Source organism: Aotus nancymaae, unplaced genomic scaffold, assembly GCF_030222135.1.
Source record: "Aotus nancymaae isolate 86718 unplaced genomic scaffold, 86718_ANA_hifiasm-v0.15.2.pri h1tg000029l, whole genome shotgun sequence".
NCBI classification, from domain to species: Eukaryota; Metazoa; Chordata; class Mammalia; order Primates; family Aotidae; genus Aotus; species Aotus nancymaae.
Window position 1 is genome coordinate 4,065,477 of NW_026988442.1, and position 17,497 is coordinate 4,082,973.

A 17,497-nucleotide genomic window follows, 5' to 3' on the forward strand; every position below is an offset into this window, starting at 1 on the left:
TGAGATGGATATTTTTAAAAATTCTCTTTCTGCTTCAAATTCACCATATTCTTTTCAACATTTCAACCTATTTTTCGTGGGATTTTTCTCTTTTAAGGAAGGGTTAAGATAGGATTATTAAACCTCTGTTCATTTAACTTTCAGGAGTTATTCCACAGTGGGTAAAGCAAGGCTTAGAAAATAAAAGAGCTGCAAGATCCTTCCTTCCTTCCTTCCTTCCTTCCTCCTTCCTTCCTTCCTTTTTTCTTTCTCTCTTTCTTTTTCTCTCTCTCTTTCTTCCCTCCCTCCCTCCCTCCCTGCCTGCCTGCCTTCCTTCCTTCTCTCTCTCTCTTTTTCATTGAATAGATAGGGTCTGGCTATATTGCCTAGGCTGGTCTTGAACTCGTGGCCTCAGGGATCCTCCAGCCTCAGTCTCCTAAAGTATTGGAATTACAGGTGTGAGCCACCACACTCAGCCCACCTACAAGGTTTTATTATAACATTGTCTCCCTGTAACTTGGAAAGAAAACCAACCATGGAAAAACCTATGATGTGTCTTTCTAGTTACCCATTGCTGGGGCTTTCAGAGACATAAAAAATGGAACACCTGAAAAATGGTTTGTTTTTGTTTTCTGTAATGAAAATAGGTATACTTCCCTAGGTGCTGCATGGAAGTTGACAAGCAGTCTTTATTTTCCTTATTATAATGAGGCTATTCACATAAGGTAAATTTATAAGAGCTTATAGAACCTTGGGAATATTCTCTTGTTTTTTATTATCCAGAAGAGATCTGGGAAGTGATGATCTCATTTAACAGATTGAGTCTCTTTTTTCAAACTTGACAGCTGTTACATGGGTTCATTAAGAATAAAGGCCCTTTACTCAGGACATAATCCCATTGGCAGTACCTGACACAACTGTTAGGGTTAGTATCCACCTAGATGCTGGGGTTCAAGGTCAGAGTATTTGTCTTGTATGTATCTTCTTGTATAGAGCAGATAACTTCTTCAGTTAGGATTTCAAAATTCCAAGTAACCCATCTTAGCAGTTGGTCAGATATTTTATCTTTTTCTAATGTAAGAAACTATGAGGTCTTTTTTTTTTTTGGCACATAGTTTTATGATAGGATTTTACAAGGAAACATCATTCTACTCTTGTGGCATCAGAAGCTATATTCTTGGGTACTTCAAATATTCTCAGAGTTTCTGCTCTGCCCTCGCTGACAGTGTTTGATTATTTTAGAAAATTTCACTTGAGGGCTGGGCACAGGGACTCACACCTAATCCTAGCACTTTGGGAGGCTGAGATGAGAAGACTGCTTGAGGCCAGGCATTTGAGAAAATATTTCAATCGATAAGAGCCAGAACAGAATTGTCAAATCAAGATATTTCTTACAATACTGAATATGAAAATCATAGAATATGCAGACATACACACACACCCATGCTAGAGAAAACAAAACAAGAATCATTTTTAATGATTATTTCTGGGATTTTACTCCGTGAGACTAATTTCAATGATTTCTAGTATCTCTAGTCTTACAGATACTATATTATATTATCGCTACAATTAACTCAGTTAACCATAAATTACAGCTTAGCTTATATGTAAGGTAAACTGCAATTTCATTTATTTATATATTATAAAACATGGTGTGTATAGTATGTGTGCATATATCTATGTATGTATATATAATATATATCTTGTTGTTTACCTTATTACATCATTTCTTGGGTATCATAGTGAAGGGATATCTGGGTCACTGAGGATCTGTGTTTGGATGCTAGTAAAAGACACCCAAACAAGGAAGTTAAATCACATGGGAGGTCATGTTCTGCTATGTAAAAGAAGTCAGGAGGCAGGTGGTTGGGGGTTTATATGTCATCTTTTTGTAGGCAGCATGCAGAAATCTCTAAAGATTGCTAGCATCCATTATCCATCTTATTTCATCATTAACCTTGGAAATATGTTTATGTGTACATGGGAAATGTTTATTGATTAAACAAAAACATTAGTTTTCGGTTATATCCATGGTATCAAATATTCTATCTTAACAAATATCATTAAATGAGTGGAGAAAGATGAGCTATTCAGTCAGTGAGGTTGAGATAATTGGTTACTTATTTGGAAAAATAAATTAATTCTTACATTGGGTCTTATGTATATTGCTAAGATTAGGAAGCATTAGTGACTTTGGATGCCAAAGATATTATTTTTGGCATTTAAAGTCACATACTATTTGCCAGTCATGTATTGCCTGGGGATTTTCTTATCATCACCCAGGCTGACAAAGCAGCCACCATTAGAATAGAGGTTGCTGATCTGCCAAAGAAAAGAGAGCTAATACAGCTCTTGCACTGGCAATTAAATGCTCCAAACCCAATTCGATGGTCATCAGACATCAACAATTCATTGGCCAGCACTGGTCATATGGCCCAGAACCAGCATGGCTCTATCCACAAGGAAACCAGAACATGCAATTTCACCATGTGCCTTGAAGAAAGGAACTGGATGTATTTGTTAAACCAAATATTTGGCCCACTTTGCTTAAAGAAACAAAATAGTGATTACACAGTGCACAAGGATCAGCTCCAGATGGAAGAAAACATGTTTTCAAGACTGCAGAAGAATTTTCCAAATGAGACTAAAAAGCCAGATCCTCAGTAGCATTACTGATATCTTTGACTATAATAAACATTTAAATTTCTATACAACAGGTCCATAATTAAAATCATAATAAAGTGTTTAGACATATGTGGACTAGTTTTACTGAAGTAAAGTCTTTCACAAAACACCTACAGATGTGAGATAAAATGTTATAAGCATATTTTACAATGTGTGGCTGAAATGGCAAGATGACAAGAAAGTCATGGATAGTCTCAAGAAACCAAATATGAAACAAAACACACACAGAAAACTAGCAAAACCAGGTAAAACCTCAACAGGCAGGTAAACGGCACTGAAGCATAAGATTTCCTAAAGGTGCTCTACTAAGCCCTTTTGTCCACTCAGAGCGCCTGTGAGGAGCTACATAGGGACGAGGAGACTAAGACAGAGGCTACCATATAAAGATGGAAACCTGAAAGATGCATCTTCAGTGGTGGGATAGGAGGAGAAAATGCTTTAATGCAGGGGCAATCCAAGGGAAAATTACATTTCCGTACTGTGTATGGGATAATGAAAAAGCCAAAACACAACTAATAATTTATGACCAGTAGTTAGTAGTCAAATGATTTGTTTCCCATATTCATACTGAGTGATCTAAAATATACCAGTTCAATCATCTTGGTAAAAACAACAGTTATTTCAGATATAACAAATTATTTTTCTGAAGATATCAAAATGCTCGTAAAATAATAATGAATAAACTGACCAAAATCTATGAGAGCAAGAACCTGGAGAAGTAAGTGGAGTTCTAAAGTTGCTTTTCCCCTAAGGGCATGTGCTGAACTCAATCCTGCATTGGAGCTTTATTTTATTTTATTATATATATATATATTTATGTTTAATTGTGTTTTAGGTTTTGGGGTACATGTGAAGAGCAGGCAGGATTGTTGCATAGGTACATACATGGCAATGTGGTTTGCCACCTTCCTCCCCATCACCTATATCTGACATTTCTCCCCATGTTATCCCTCCCCAACTCCCCACCCCTCACTGTCCCTCCCTTAGTTCCCCTCCGCAGACCCCACAGGAAGGGGAGCATCACACACTAGAGCTTTATTTGTAATGACCTCATGGTTGTTGGGGGAAGTGTAGGCAAACCACATTAGTTTAAAGGTGAATACTGAAAAGGTTGTTAACTGAAGCTAATGGAGCAATACATGCAAACATTTCTCACTCTCATTTCTATCTTCACGCCACCCCAGGCAACAAGTTGTATCGTGGTTGTAGAGCATGAAAGAGGAAAGCTTTTCCCAGAATTTTGTAGCCACTGGCATACCTATTCAGTCTAGCTTAAAGCCAGGACCTCAAAGGGCAACACACTTAGAGGATGAACCAGGAAAACAAAACAAAAACAAAACCCCCAAAAACGTAGCTAAAGGCAGCTTGCCTATCTAGGACTTGGTTATAATTGCAACATGGAAAGACAGAGTGAGAAAGAGAAACAAGAAGAAGAAAATAAAGGTGAGGAGGCAGAGAAAAGAGAAGAAAGAAGACAACAGTAAGTTAAAGATGAAGAGTGGGCACAGTGGCACATGCTTGTAATCCCAGTACTCTGGGAGGCAGAAGTGGGAAGATCTCTTGAGGCTAGGAGTTTGAAACCAGGTAGGCCAGGCAACAAAACCAGGTAGGCCGGGCAAACCCGGTAGGCCAGTTTGAAACCAGGTAGGCCAGGCCGTATCATCTTATCTAACTGAACTCAAGATGAAAAACCTGGTGTTTCTCCAATCATCAAAGTCGTACCATTTACAAGAATTCAACAACAAAGACCCTGTACAGAGCATTAGCCCTCTGAAAACTTCCAGAAATGAAATCAATAGACTGTATCCAATGTATAACACAGACAAAGGGACACCAGCTCTCCCAGATGCAAAAGAATCAGGGAGAACTCTGGCAATTCAAAAAGCCAGAGTGTACTCCTATTTTCAAATGAGCCCACCAGCTTTCCAGCATTGGTTCTTAACCAGTGTGAAAGTTTGAAAAGACAGACATAGAATTCAGAATCTGGATGACAAGGTCATTGAGATCCAGGAGTAAGCTGAAACTCAATCCAAGGAAGCCAAGCAATGCAGTAAAACGATTCAAAAGTTGAAAGACAAAGTAGCCATTTCAAGAAAGACCTAAACTAAATTTCTTGAACTGCAAAATTGACTACAAGAATTTCATAAAACAGTTGGCAGTATTAACAGCAGAAAAGACCAAGCTGAGGAAAGAATCTCAGAGCTTAAAGACCAGTTCTTCAAATCAATTCAGTTAGACGAAAATAAAGAAATAAGAAAGATGAACAAAACCTCTGAGAAACATGGAATTATGTAAAGAGACCAAATCTATAGCTCACCGGCATTCCTGAAAGAGAAAGAGAGGAAATGAGCAACCTGGAAAATATATTTAATGAAGAGATAGTCCATGAAAATGTTCCTAAGCTTTCTAAGGAGATTGACATGCAAATCCAACAAATACAGAGAACACCTGTTAGATACTATACAAGATGATCATCCCCAAGGCACACAGTCATCAGATTCACCAACGTCAATGCCAAAGAAGACATCTTAAAGGCAGCTGGGAGAAGGGTTAGGTCGCTTACGGAAGGAACCCTATCAGGCTAGAAGTAGACCTCTCAGAAGAAACCTTACAAGCCAGAAAAGATTAGGGTCAATTTTCAGCACCCTTAAAGAAAAGAAATTTCAAATAAGAATTTCATATCCTGGGCCAGGCGCGGTGGCTCACGCCTGTTATCCTAGCACTTTGGGAGGCCGAGGCGGGTGGATCACTAGGTCAAGAGATCGAGACCATACTGGTTAACATGGTGAAACCCCGTCTCTACTAAAAATACAAAAAATTAGCTGGGCATGGTGGTGCGTGCCTGTAATCCCAGCTACTCGGGAGGCTGAGGCAGGAGAATTGCCTGAACCCAGGAGGCGGAGGTTGCAGTGAGCCGAGATCGCGCCATTGCACTCCAGCCTGGGTAACAAGAGCGAAACTCTGTCTCAAAAAAAAAAAAAAAAAAAAAAAAAAAGGATTTCATATCCCACCAAACTAAGCTTCATACATGAAGGAAAAATAAAATACTTCTTAGATAAGCAAGTGCTGAAGGAATGCATTTCATTACAGCAGCCTTACAAGAGGCTTTAGGAGTACAAAACATGAAATCAAAAGAATGACACCTGGTGCCACAAAAGCACGTGTAAGCACATAGCACACGGGCACTGTAGAACAATCGCACAATTAAGTCTACATAACAACCAGCTAACAACATGATGACAGGATTAAAATCACAGATATCAATACTAACCTTAAATGCAAATGTGCTAAATGCCTCACTTAAAATACATAGAGTGGCAGGCTGGATAAAAAAATAAGACCTAATCATCTGTTGTCCTTCAAGAGACCCATTGCATATGTAATGACATCAACAACTCAAAGTAAAAGGAGGAAGAAAACTTTATCATGCAAATGGAAAACAAAAAAGAATAGGAGTCACTATTCTTATATCAGCTAAAGTAGACATTAGACCAGCAAATATTAAGGACAGTGAAGGGTATTACATAAAGATAAATGGTACAATTCAACAGAAAGCCTTAACTATCATACATATATAAGCACGCAGTCTGGAGCCCCCAGTTTAATTAAGCAAGTTCTTCTTGGCCTAAGAAAAGACTTAGCAACTCCACACTAACAGGGGAGTCTTCAGTACCCCACTGACAGTGTTAGACAGATTATCAAGGCAGAAAACTAACAAAGAAACTCTGGAAAAAGTCAACCCTTCACCAGTTGGACCTAATAGACATCTACAGAACATTTCACTCAACAACCATAGAATATGCTCATGGAACATGTTCTAAGGTTGGCCACATGCTCACTCTAAAGTCAGTCTCAGTAAATTCAAAGAATTGAAATCATACCATGCACACTCTCAAACCACAGTGCAATTAAAACAGAAATCAATACCAAGATTCTCAGAACCACCCAAATATGTGGAAATTAAACAACTTGTTCCTGAATAACTCCTGGGTAAACATTGAAATTAAGGAGAAATAAAAAAAATTTTTGAAGTTAAGGAAAATAGGGACACAACTTTTCAAAATCTCTGGGATGCAGCCAAAGTGTTGTTAAGAGGAAAGTTTATAGACCTAAATGACTTCATCAAGAAGTTAGAAAGATTTCAGATTAACAGACTAACTCTACACCTAAAGGAACTAGACAAAAAGAAAAAAAAAACTAGCCTCAAATCTAGCAGAAGAAAAGAAGAGCTAAATTAGAGATCAGCTTAATGAAATTGAGATGCAAAAATACAAACCAAACATCAATGAAACCAGGAGTTGGTTATTCAAAAAAAAAAAAAAAAAGATTGATAGATCACTAGCTAGACTAACAAAGAAAAAGAAAATATTCAAATAAGCATAGCCAGAAATAACAAAGGCAATATTACAACTGATCCCACAGAAATATAAAATATCCTCAAAGACTACGATGAACAACTCTGTGCACACAAATTAGACAATCTAAAGGAAATGGATAAATTCGTGGAAGCACACAATTTCCTGAGATTGAATTAGGAAGAGAGTAAAACCCTGAGCAGACCAATATCAACTTCTAAAAACTGAATGAGTAATAAAGAATGTACCAAGAAAAACAGCCCTGAACCAGATGGTTGCACAGCCAAATTCTGCCAGATGTACAAAGAAGAACTGATACCAATCCTACTGAAACTATTAAAAAATATTGAAGAGGGGCTTCTCATTCATTCAATGAAGACACAATCAGCCTGATGCCAAAGTCTGGCAAAGACACAGCAGGAAAAAAAAAAAAAAGCTTCAGGCCATTATCACTGATGAACATAGATGTGAAAATTCTCAACAAAATATTAGCAACTGTACCCAGCCTCACATCAAAAAGTTAACACACCACAACCAAGTAGGAAATATAGGCAAAATCAATAAATGTGATTCACCACATATTAAAAGCACAATCTATACGATTATCTCAACAGATGCAGAAAAAACATTAGATAAAATCTAACATCTCTTTATGGCAAAAACTCTCAACAGATTACCTCAAAATAACAACAACCATCTATGAGAAACACACAGCCAACATGATACTGAATGGACAAAAGTTCATTCCCCATGAAAACTGGAATAAGACAAGGATTTCCTACTCTCACCATGTCTATTTAACATAGCATTGGAAGTCCTAGCCAGAGCAATCAAGCAAGAGAAAAAAAATAAAAGGTATCCAAATAGGAAAAAAAGTAGTCAAACTATCTCTGTTCACTGATGATATAATTCTGTGCCTAGAAAATCCTATAAGCTCTGCCAAAAGGCTCCCAGAACTCATAAATGACTTTAATAAGGTTCCACGATACAAAATCAATTTATAAAAATAACTCACATTTCTATACATCAACAATGTCCAGGATTAGAGTGAAAGCAAGAACACAATTCCACTTACAATAGTCACAAAGGAAATGAAATATCTAGTAATACAGCCAATCAGGGAGGTGAAATTACTCTAAGAGGAGACTATAAACCCTGCTGAAAGAAATCAAAGATGACACAAATAAATGAAAAACATTCCATGCTCATGGATTAGAAGAATCAATATCATAAAAATGGCCATACTGCCAAAAGCAATCTACAGAATCAGTGCTATTCCTATCAAACTACCAATGTCATGCTTCACAGAATTAGAAAAAAAAAAAAAAAAAAAACCTTCTAAAATCCACATGGAACCAAAAAAGAGCCCAAATAGTCAAAGAAATACTAAGCAAAAAGAACAAAGCTGGCGGCATCACACCACCGAACTTAAAACTATACTATAAAGCTACAGTAACCAAAATAACATGATGCTAGTACAAAAACAGACACATTGACCAATGGAACAGAAAATAAAACTCAGAAATATGCCACTTATCTACAACCATTTGATCCGTGACAAGGCTGACAAAAACAAGCAATGAGGAAAGGACTCTATTCAATAAATTGCCCTGGGATAGCTGGCCAGCCATATGCCGAAGACTGAAGCTGGACCCCTACCGTTCGCCATATACAAAAATTAACTAAACATGGATCACAGAGTTAAATGTAAGACATCAAAGTATAAAATTAGTAGAAGACAACCTAAGAAACACTCTTGTTGACATTGGCCCTGGCAAGAAATTTTTGGCTAAGTCCCCAAAAGCAATTTCAATAGAAACATAAATAGAAAAGTTGGACCTAATTAAACGAAAGAGCTTCTGCACAGCAAAAGAAACTATAAACAGTGTAAACAGACAACCTACAGAATGGGAGAAGATATTTGCAATCTATGTATCCAATAAAGGCCTAATATTCAGAATCTGTAGGGAACATAAATCAACAAGCCAGAAACAATAAACCTCATTAAAAAATGGGCAAAGGATATGAGCAGACACTTCTCAAAAGAAGACAGACAAGAAGCCAAGAAACATAAAAAAGAAACTCAGCATCACTAATCATCAGAAAAATGAAAATCAAAACCACAATGTGATACCATCTTCCACCAGTCAGAATGGCTATTATTAAAAGGTCAAAAAAAAAAAAAAAAAAAGACAGATGCTGGAGAGTCTGTGAAGAAAAGAGAATGTTTATACATTGTTGGTGGGAATGTAAATTAGTACAGCTACTGTGGAAAGCAGTCTGGAGATTTCTCAAAGGGCTTAAAATAGAGCTGCCATTCAACTCAGCAATACCGTTACTGGTATATACCCAAGGGAAAATAAATTATTCTACCAAAGTGACACATACACTCATATATTCACTGCAGCGGTATTCACAATAGCAAATATATGGAATCAACAGAGGTGCTCATCAATGGTAGATTGGATAAAGAAAATGTGGTACATATATACCATGGAATACTATGCAGCCATAAAAAAGAATGGAATAATGTCCTTTGCAGCAACATGGAGACAGTTCGGAGGCCATAATTCTAAGTGAATTAATGCAGGAGTAGAAAACCAGATACTGCATGTTTTCACTTAGAAGTGGAAGCTAAACATTGAGCATGCATGGACATAAATATGAGAACAGATGCTGAGGCTACTAGAGTGGGTAGGCAAGGAAGGGAGTATGGATTGAAAAACTACCTATCAAGTACTGTGATCTCTACCTGTGACAAGATTTGTACCCCAAACGTCAGCATCATACAATATCCCCAGGTAACAAAGCTGCATATGTGCCTCAGTATCTAAGATAAAATTTGAGATTATTAAAAAGAATATGCCTCTTAAGAAAAAGTTCCCCTTTACATTCCGTCTTGCCCAAACCATGGTCCTCAAACAAAATTGTGCATCAAATCACTTGGAAGGCTTGTTACAGCATGAATAGCTGTCGAGTTTCTGATTCAGTAGGACTAGGATGAGGCCTGGAATTTGCATGTCTAATAACTTCCTAGTTGATGCTGATGCTGCTGGTTCACAGCCACACTTTGAGAACCACTGGCTGTGATGTGTCTTCTTTAGTTTCACCAGTACTTGACCTAATTAAGAATAATTGATTGCCTCTTCATTCTAATTACATTAGTTTCAGGATGCTATTTGTTTTAATAAATGCTAAATTTGCACATAAATGTGCAAATAAAAGGTCGTGCTTTAATCTGTAAATTTTGGATTGGTTATAAGCAATAATTAAGATCCCTTTGACCACATTTTCATAATGGCTTTGTTAACTGTGAAACTGAGTTACTTAGAACTTGATTATCCTATTAGCAGATTATTCGCATCCTAATAGCAATTTTAATATGTCATTTTATCTATCACTATACTGATGCAAAAAGTAAGCATTTGTGAACTTTGAGAATAAACCTATGTACTATAAAATTCAATGTCAATTTTAACAGCATGTCCCTTTGATTAAATTAAAAATTTTTATTTTTTGTATGCCATATCTATCATTATGGCTGGGAATGACCTACCAGCTTATATTTCTGGTTCTGGTTTCATTCCCAGTTTGCCCAATAGGCTGCTATGGAGCCTCCATCTTTGGTTTCTACTTGCCTTGTCAGTATTGAAAGTAGATTTGACCATATCCTCTCTCCTGCTCCTTTTGGTGATCCACAGCATGAGAATTTCATATAACAGGTGACTGTGCTCTGCGTTCTCTCTGTGGCCACAGGTCAAAACTAAGTCACAGATTACATGCTGAGCTCCTTAGTATTCTTCTTCATCTTAGACCATTTTCCTTCTCCAAAAGAAACTCAAAGGATACTTACCCACAGTAAGACATAATTTTACACCCTATCCTTTCTACCATATAAAGCCTCATATGGCATGGGATAAGGCAGTTTTAAAAAAGATCTGATTATATAAATATATATTATTTATGAAAGACACTTCTCTTGAGGGTGTAGGAAATCAACTGGACTAATTGCAAACCTAGCAAAGAAATACTCAGAGGAATTAAGATACTGGAAGAAAAATGGCAGTGGCCTTCCAGAAGCCCAAGAATCTCTTTGTCCAATTTCTTGTACATTAGGGAACTGTCTTTATATAATTGACATTAAACAAAAGTCTTTTGGAAAAATGTGTTGGTAAAGTATATTGAAATGATGAGGGTGGGTAATATTAATGAAATACAGTTTACCATTGAACATGGGAGTTAGAAGTACCGACCCACTGTGTATGACTTTTGACTACCCCAAAACTTAACAATAGCCTACTGTTGACTGGAAGCCTTATGAGTAACAAAATCAACTTACATATATTTTTTATGTTACATGTATTATATACTGTAAGAATATATTCGCAAGCTAGCAAAAGAAAATGTTATTAAGAAAATTGTAAGGAAGGGAAAATATATTTACTATTCATAAAGTGTAAGTGGAACATCAAAACTCTTCATCCTCGTCATCTACACATTTTGTAGAATGAACAAGAGGAGGAAGAAGAGAAGTTGGTTTTGTTGTCTCAGGGGTGAAAGAATCTAAAGAAAATCTACATGTAAGTGGACCTTCGCAGTTCAAACCTTTTTTTGTTCAAAGGTCACCTGTGCCTACTACACGCCAAGTGTTTCACCGACCATACGTCTTTTGTCCTCACAGTCACTCCTCAGGGTCGGGATGAATATTTCTCCTTGTCCTGGTTTGAGTTTCACCAAAAGGAGACTGAGAAGCAAGCATTCAAATGCAAAGAATTTATTTGGGAGGTCGAGGAAGCACCACTGAGGTGTAGGGAAGTCTGATTAGAAGGGAAGGCAGCAACACAGTGTAGACTATCAATCAGCTCACACTGTGGACAAGTGAAACCCGCGACGTAGAACACGAACCTAGGAGGAATCCCACCAGAAGAATGAGAAATTTGGGATATTTATGCACCAATTTTCTTGGACCTGTGGTTGAGGGCTGTTCCACAGGTCACGGAACTGTACTGTTTGACATGCTATGTTTATGGAAAAGCAGGCTCCAAGTTCAAGAGCAAGCTCTCCTACAGATGTAGGTGGTTGGAATTTAGATAGTGAAGAGCTGGCAAGCAGATTTAAGTGGAGGTTCCTAGATTGACACTCAGGTCTGACTGTAGTTAAAAACATTGCTTTCTCAAGCATATCTTACTAATGTGAATCTTCCCCAGGTGTTCCATGATTTAATGAAATTATAGATTGAGACCACAGGTCTTTTGGAATGGCACTTCCCTATACCTTCTCCAGAGCAAGGTAAGACTCTAAGAATTACTGGTAGGCTGGGTGTGGTGTCTCATGCCTGCAATCCCAGCACTCTGGGAGGCTGAGGTAGGTGGATCAGTTGAGGTCAGGAGTTCAAGACCAGCCTGGCCTGGCCAACATAGTGAAATCCCTTCTCTACTAAAAAAAAAAAAAAAAAAAAAATTATCCAAGCGTGGTGGCACATGCCTGTAGTCCCAGCTACTTGGAAAGCTGAGACAGGAGAATCTCTTGAACTCAGGAGGCAGAGGCTATAGTGAGCCAAGATCACACCACTGCACTCCAGCCTGGGTGACAGAGCAAGACTCTGCCTCAAAAAAAAAAAAAAAAAAAAAAAAGAGTTAAGGGGAAATCTAAATGCCCATTGAGAAACAAATGGATAAGGAAAATGTACAGGTATGTATACAATGGAATGTTATTCAACCTTATAAGAGAATGGGATCCTGCCATATGCAGGATAACCCAGAGAACATTAGACTAAGGAAATAAGCCAGGCACAAAAGGGAAACTATTGCATTATTTCACTTATACGTGGGATTTTGTTTTAAAAAATACCTCAGATGCAGAGTGCTAGAGAACAAAACAGTGACTACCACTAGTGGAAAGCAGAGGAGAGGATATGGGGAGATATAGCTCAAAGGATACAAAATAGTAGATATGTAGGATGCGTGAGTCTACAACAGGGTCCCCAACTCTTTTGGCACCAGGGACCAGTTTTGTAGAATACAATTTTTGTGGAATACAGTTTTTCCACAGATGGTGGGAGTAGGTGGATGGTTTAGGAATGAAACTGTTTCACCTCAGATCATTAGGCATTAGATTTTCATAAGGAGTGGTGCAAACTAGATTCCTCGCATGTGCAGTTCACAATAAGGTTCACACTCCTATGAGAATCTAATGCCACTGCTGATCTGACAGGAGGCAGAGCTCAGGTGGTAATGTTGCTCACGGGCTGCTCACCTCCTGCTGTGCAGCTCAGTTCTTAACAGGCCACGGACCGGTATCAGTTCACGTTCAGGGGTTTGGGACCCATGGTCTAGAGAGCTAATGTGAAACTTGAGGACTAAAGTGAATAAAATTGTACCATATTAGGGATTTTTGTTAAGTCAATTTTAGGTGTTCTTGTCATACACACAAAAAAGGAACTACATGAGGTGATAGATATGTTGTATCTGCCTCACTATTGTAACCATTTTTCTATGTACAGGTATATCATAACGTCATATTGTAAACCTCAAATACACAGAATGAATAAAAAAAACTTAGCTGTAATTTTGATTATGAACAACATGCTAAATTAGTACTTCCAAAGTCTATATATGACTATTATGGGTCTGGGGCAAACGATGAAGAAACTTGACAATATTGCAGCATTTTCCAGGTAGGAAAATTTATTTTTTAAAATCATGTTTTAAAATTGTGTTTATGCTTGTAATCAGCTAAATTTTATATCATGCAGAAGCCCTCAATTTCATGGATGCCCCATTTGGTTCATAAGCTCTTGTTTACATGATTTGTGCATGATTGAAATGTGGAAGGAAAATGAGCGTGTAGCCCATTCTGGGTATCAAGCAAAGAGCACAGGCACAGATCACGTGGAAGAAGCAAACTTAGGCAAAACCTAACCAAGAGTGCCTTTATGTGAGTATTCCTCTAAGTCCTCTAAGTCTTTAACATTTGCCTTATTCCTTTGCCCTTTTTAATGTGACAGATACCTAATCACCTTATGCTGCTTCCCCAGCCCAAACTTTGGTGTTCTTTGGCAGATAGTGACTTTGATGTTCTTTGGCAGAGAGCCTGCAAATGAAATTTCAAAGGCTAAGCATATAATGTTTGCTCACTTGATGTAAGCAACAGAGGACTAAATCTGAACTTTGGCAAAAGTCTATTAATAATTGACAAATAACAGAACAGTGAGGATGTAGAAAGCGATACATTAAAAAAAAAACAACATCTGGGATCCAATAACCTGTGAAAATGCTCCCCCGGCTAGTTTGTATCAATGATTATGAACAACATGCTAAATCAGTACTTCCAAAGTCTATATATGACTATTATAGGTCTGGGGCAAATGATGAAGAAACTTTGGCTGATAATATTGCAGCATTTTCCAGGTAAGAAAACTCATTTTTTAAAATCATGTTTTAAAACTATACAAAGACTGTACCACAATAATGTCTTCTAGTTTTACATTGGTGGTGTGGAATTATTTGTTCAGATTTGTGCTTAGTAGGGAGGGGAAAATTCTTGGGGCTGTAAGAAATCTTGGGCTTTCAAATTGTTGAAAAAAATATCCCAAGGCTGTGAATCTTGAACAACTGACTGCAAAAGCCAACCCTATGTTATTGCACTTGGAAGTATGATAACAATTAATTTAACTACATATAAAAATAGCAATAAATTCAGATGACTTTTCTTTTTCCTAGTATGACAGTGAGTGCTTATGTTTATGGTGTAGGAAACAGCATTAATGCCAGATAACCATCTTATCTGGATGAACCAGATTGGACTGTTGGCTCAAATGTTCTCTTCCTGCTGGCTTTTCATGTTATCATTCATTTTGATTACTGTTGTCTAAACTTTCACTTTAGATTTCAATTTGTCTATGTAGCATTAATCTTTCAACCTTGCTGTTACGTCTCTCCTTCAAAGCACTTCATCTCTCTTCCCAAATTAGTTTTCCTTGGACTCTCATATTTCAAAGCACAAGATGGTGAGTGACATGGTTTATGTTTTCTGTTTGTAATAAAAACAATAAATAAAATCATTTCAAAGGTTTTTTTTTTTTTTAGCAATTACAAAAATGGTTTATTTGCTGGAGCAAGAGAGGAGAATCTTCACTCCACTCTTTCAGTCTCATCCATCTAACATTATGGCTGTTAGTAAAGGCAATCGGTATTGTGGGTACTCATTGATGGTGATAGTTTAAAGTCAAAAAGGCAGAACTTCTGCAGGGGGAGAGAATCCACCTTCCTCCCTGATTTCTTCTTTAGTCTACAACAAAATCACTCAAAATCAGTTTTCTATATTTAAATTAGGAGAGAGAAAATTATCCTGACCAAGGTGGTCCCTGGTAGGCAGCACTGATTCACCCACAAATCCATGTAGAAGATGGAGAATGGCAATGGGGTGAAGGGCAGGGCCTCTCCCCAAACCTTCCAAGCCTTGACTTTGTCTTCGGTTTCTCCTGGAACCAATGAGCTCAACAAATGCCAGGGAAGTCATGGGAAAGGAAGATGACTGAGAGTAGAGGAGCTTAGTATTCTGCACCATTATTTACTATTTTGGGCTCATTTAAAAGTTTCTGCTCTTGGAAGATGCCCCTTCTCAGGCCAATGTTAACTTTGCCCACCAAGTAATGTGATTTGCCTATGAGTGGTCTGAAAACACCTCAACCCAAATAGGTCATTACAACCAAGGAAACTTCAGACCCTTGACAGATTTATAGGGTTAGTGTCTCAGCATTGCCAGGACTCCAACGTTCAAGTGTCCAATAATTTCATTTACACGTAGCCTTCCTCACTTCTTAATTCCCTTTGTCCTATGCTAGCTAATTAACCAGTGATAATTAGAAGTCTCCGTGAGCTACACTGTGTACCACATGCTGAGGAAAAAGCAGTGAACCAGATGAAGTTTCTGTCTATAGGAGCTTACATTCCACTGGACGCATCAACCTCCAAAATGCCGTTGGGTTGAAATGATGCAAAATGGGCCCAAAATAGTTGGCCAAGTGGAGGTCTCAAAGAGGATACAAAGGGATGCCCCAAAGCAGATGGATCACCTATGCAACCCTATAAATTGTAGGAACTTTGAGAGACATAGAAGGCTTGGTGACTTCTAAGTTGTAAACTGGATAAGTGCCTCATGCCTTATGTGAATTACATGGTATTCAAGTGAGTATCCCCATCCTATGTGTGTACCAAGTAACTTAGGGACAGGACACTGATAATGAAAATGAATTTGCAATGCCACCTTTTCCATGAACCTTGATCATTCTCTTTTGTTCAGCTTTAAACTAAAAAAAAAAACAAAAAACCGTATTGATTAACTTTCTTTGGAGGACAGCTGATGCTATTTTATTATCAACTGCTCGAGTTTTTATCGCAACAAATTTTAGGGGTTGTTACCTAGCTAATATCTCAATTCCTATTGTGCTGTGTGACTCACTGGGTGACCCTTGATTCCTCACACTGTATCATGTAGCTGGTCATGTGAAACTAAGAATAGACTTTCTGCCAGGGTTGTGGAGGCTTTGGGTTGATGGCACGAAGGAAATTGACCTGGAATTTCACATTCTGATTCTAATGAAAAGTGCAAAACACTCAAACCTCAGATAACCCATTGTGATACAAGGTCAGAGTATTTCAAACACATTTACAAAATTTATACACCTCCCCATCACACAAGTACAACAAAGTCTCATTCATAGTGACAACTTTTATTTCTCTGTACCTGTTGATACTAAAGACTGCATTATTTTCTTTTAAATAGCAGATGGGTAAAGTGATGTCATTCTCTCACTTTAATATTTGAGAAGTGATATAAACTTAGCAGTGACATTGTGTTCTCACAGGCATAAATGTTCCAAAATCACTCAGCTAGTATCCACAACAGGTGAATAAGGTGCTTTTTGGTTTATAGCTTTTAAATGTTTAGAGTAAAAAATTAATATGGAGAAATTGGAATGCAATATTATAGTATTACATAACTTTTAAAACATTAATCCACTATGTTCAGTTGGTGTGATTCAGAAACAGCATGCAGTTATAAAGCTGGGTGAGGCATGAGTGTCTTCCTTGAACAGAGCAGCTACTTTGTGAGGAGTGTGGATATCAAATTGATTTTTTTTTTTTTTTTTTTTTTTTTTTTTTGAGACGGAGTTTCGCTCCTGTTACCCAGGCTGGAGTGCAATGGCGCCATCTCGGCTCACCGCAACCTCCGCCTCCTGGGTTCAGGCAATTCTGCCTCAGCCTCCTGAGTAGCTGGGATTACAGGCATGCGCCACCATGCCCAGCTAATTTTTTGTATCTTTAGGAGAGACGGGGTTTCACCATGTTGACCAGGATGGTCTCGATCTCTTGACCTCGTGATCCACCCGCTTCGGCCTCCCAAAGTGCTCAATTGATTTTTTAATAAGTTAAATTTGAGGCCTTTGTTAGATGTTGAAGCGTGGGTTAAAAGTC

General features: G+C 37.8%; 1 protein-coding gene across 1 annotated transcript in view; it reads left to right on the forward strand.

The window, feature by feature from the left end:
* The first annotated feature begins 11,436 nt into the window (after positions 1 to 11,436).
* Positions 11,437 to 17,497, forward strand: part of HAO1 (hydroxyacid oxidase 1) — a 65,058-nt gene continuing 58,997 nt past the window's right edge. Inside the window, exon 1 of the mRNA XM_012455421.3 lies at positions 11,437 to 14,428. Coding sequence (XP_012310844.2) covers positions 14,292 to 14,428 — 137 coding nt within the window. The 5' untranslated portion in view covers positions 11,437 to 14,291. The remainder of the gene's footprint in view (positions 14,429 to 17,497) is intronic.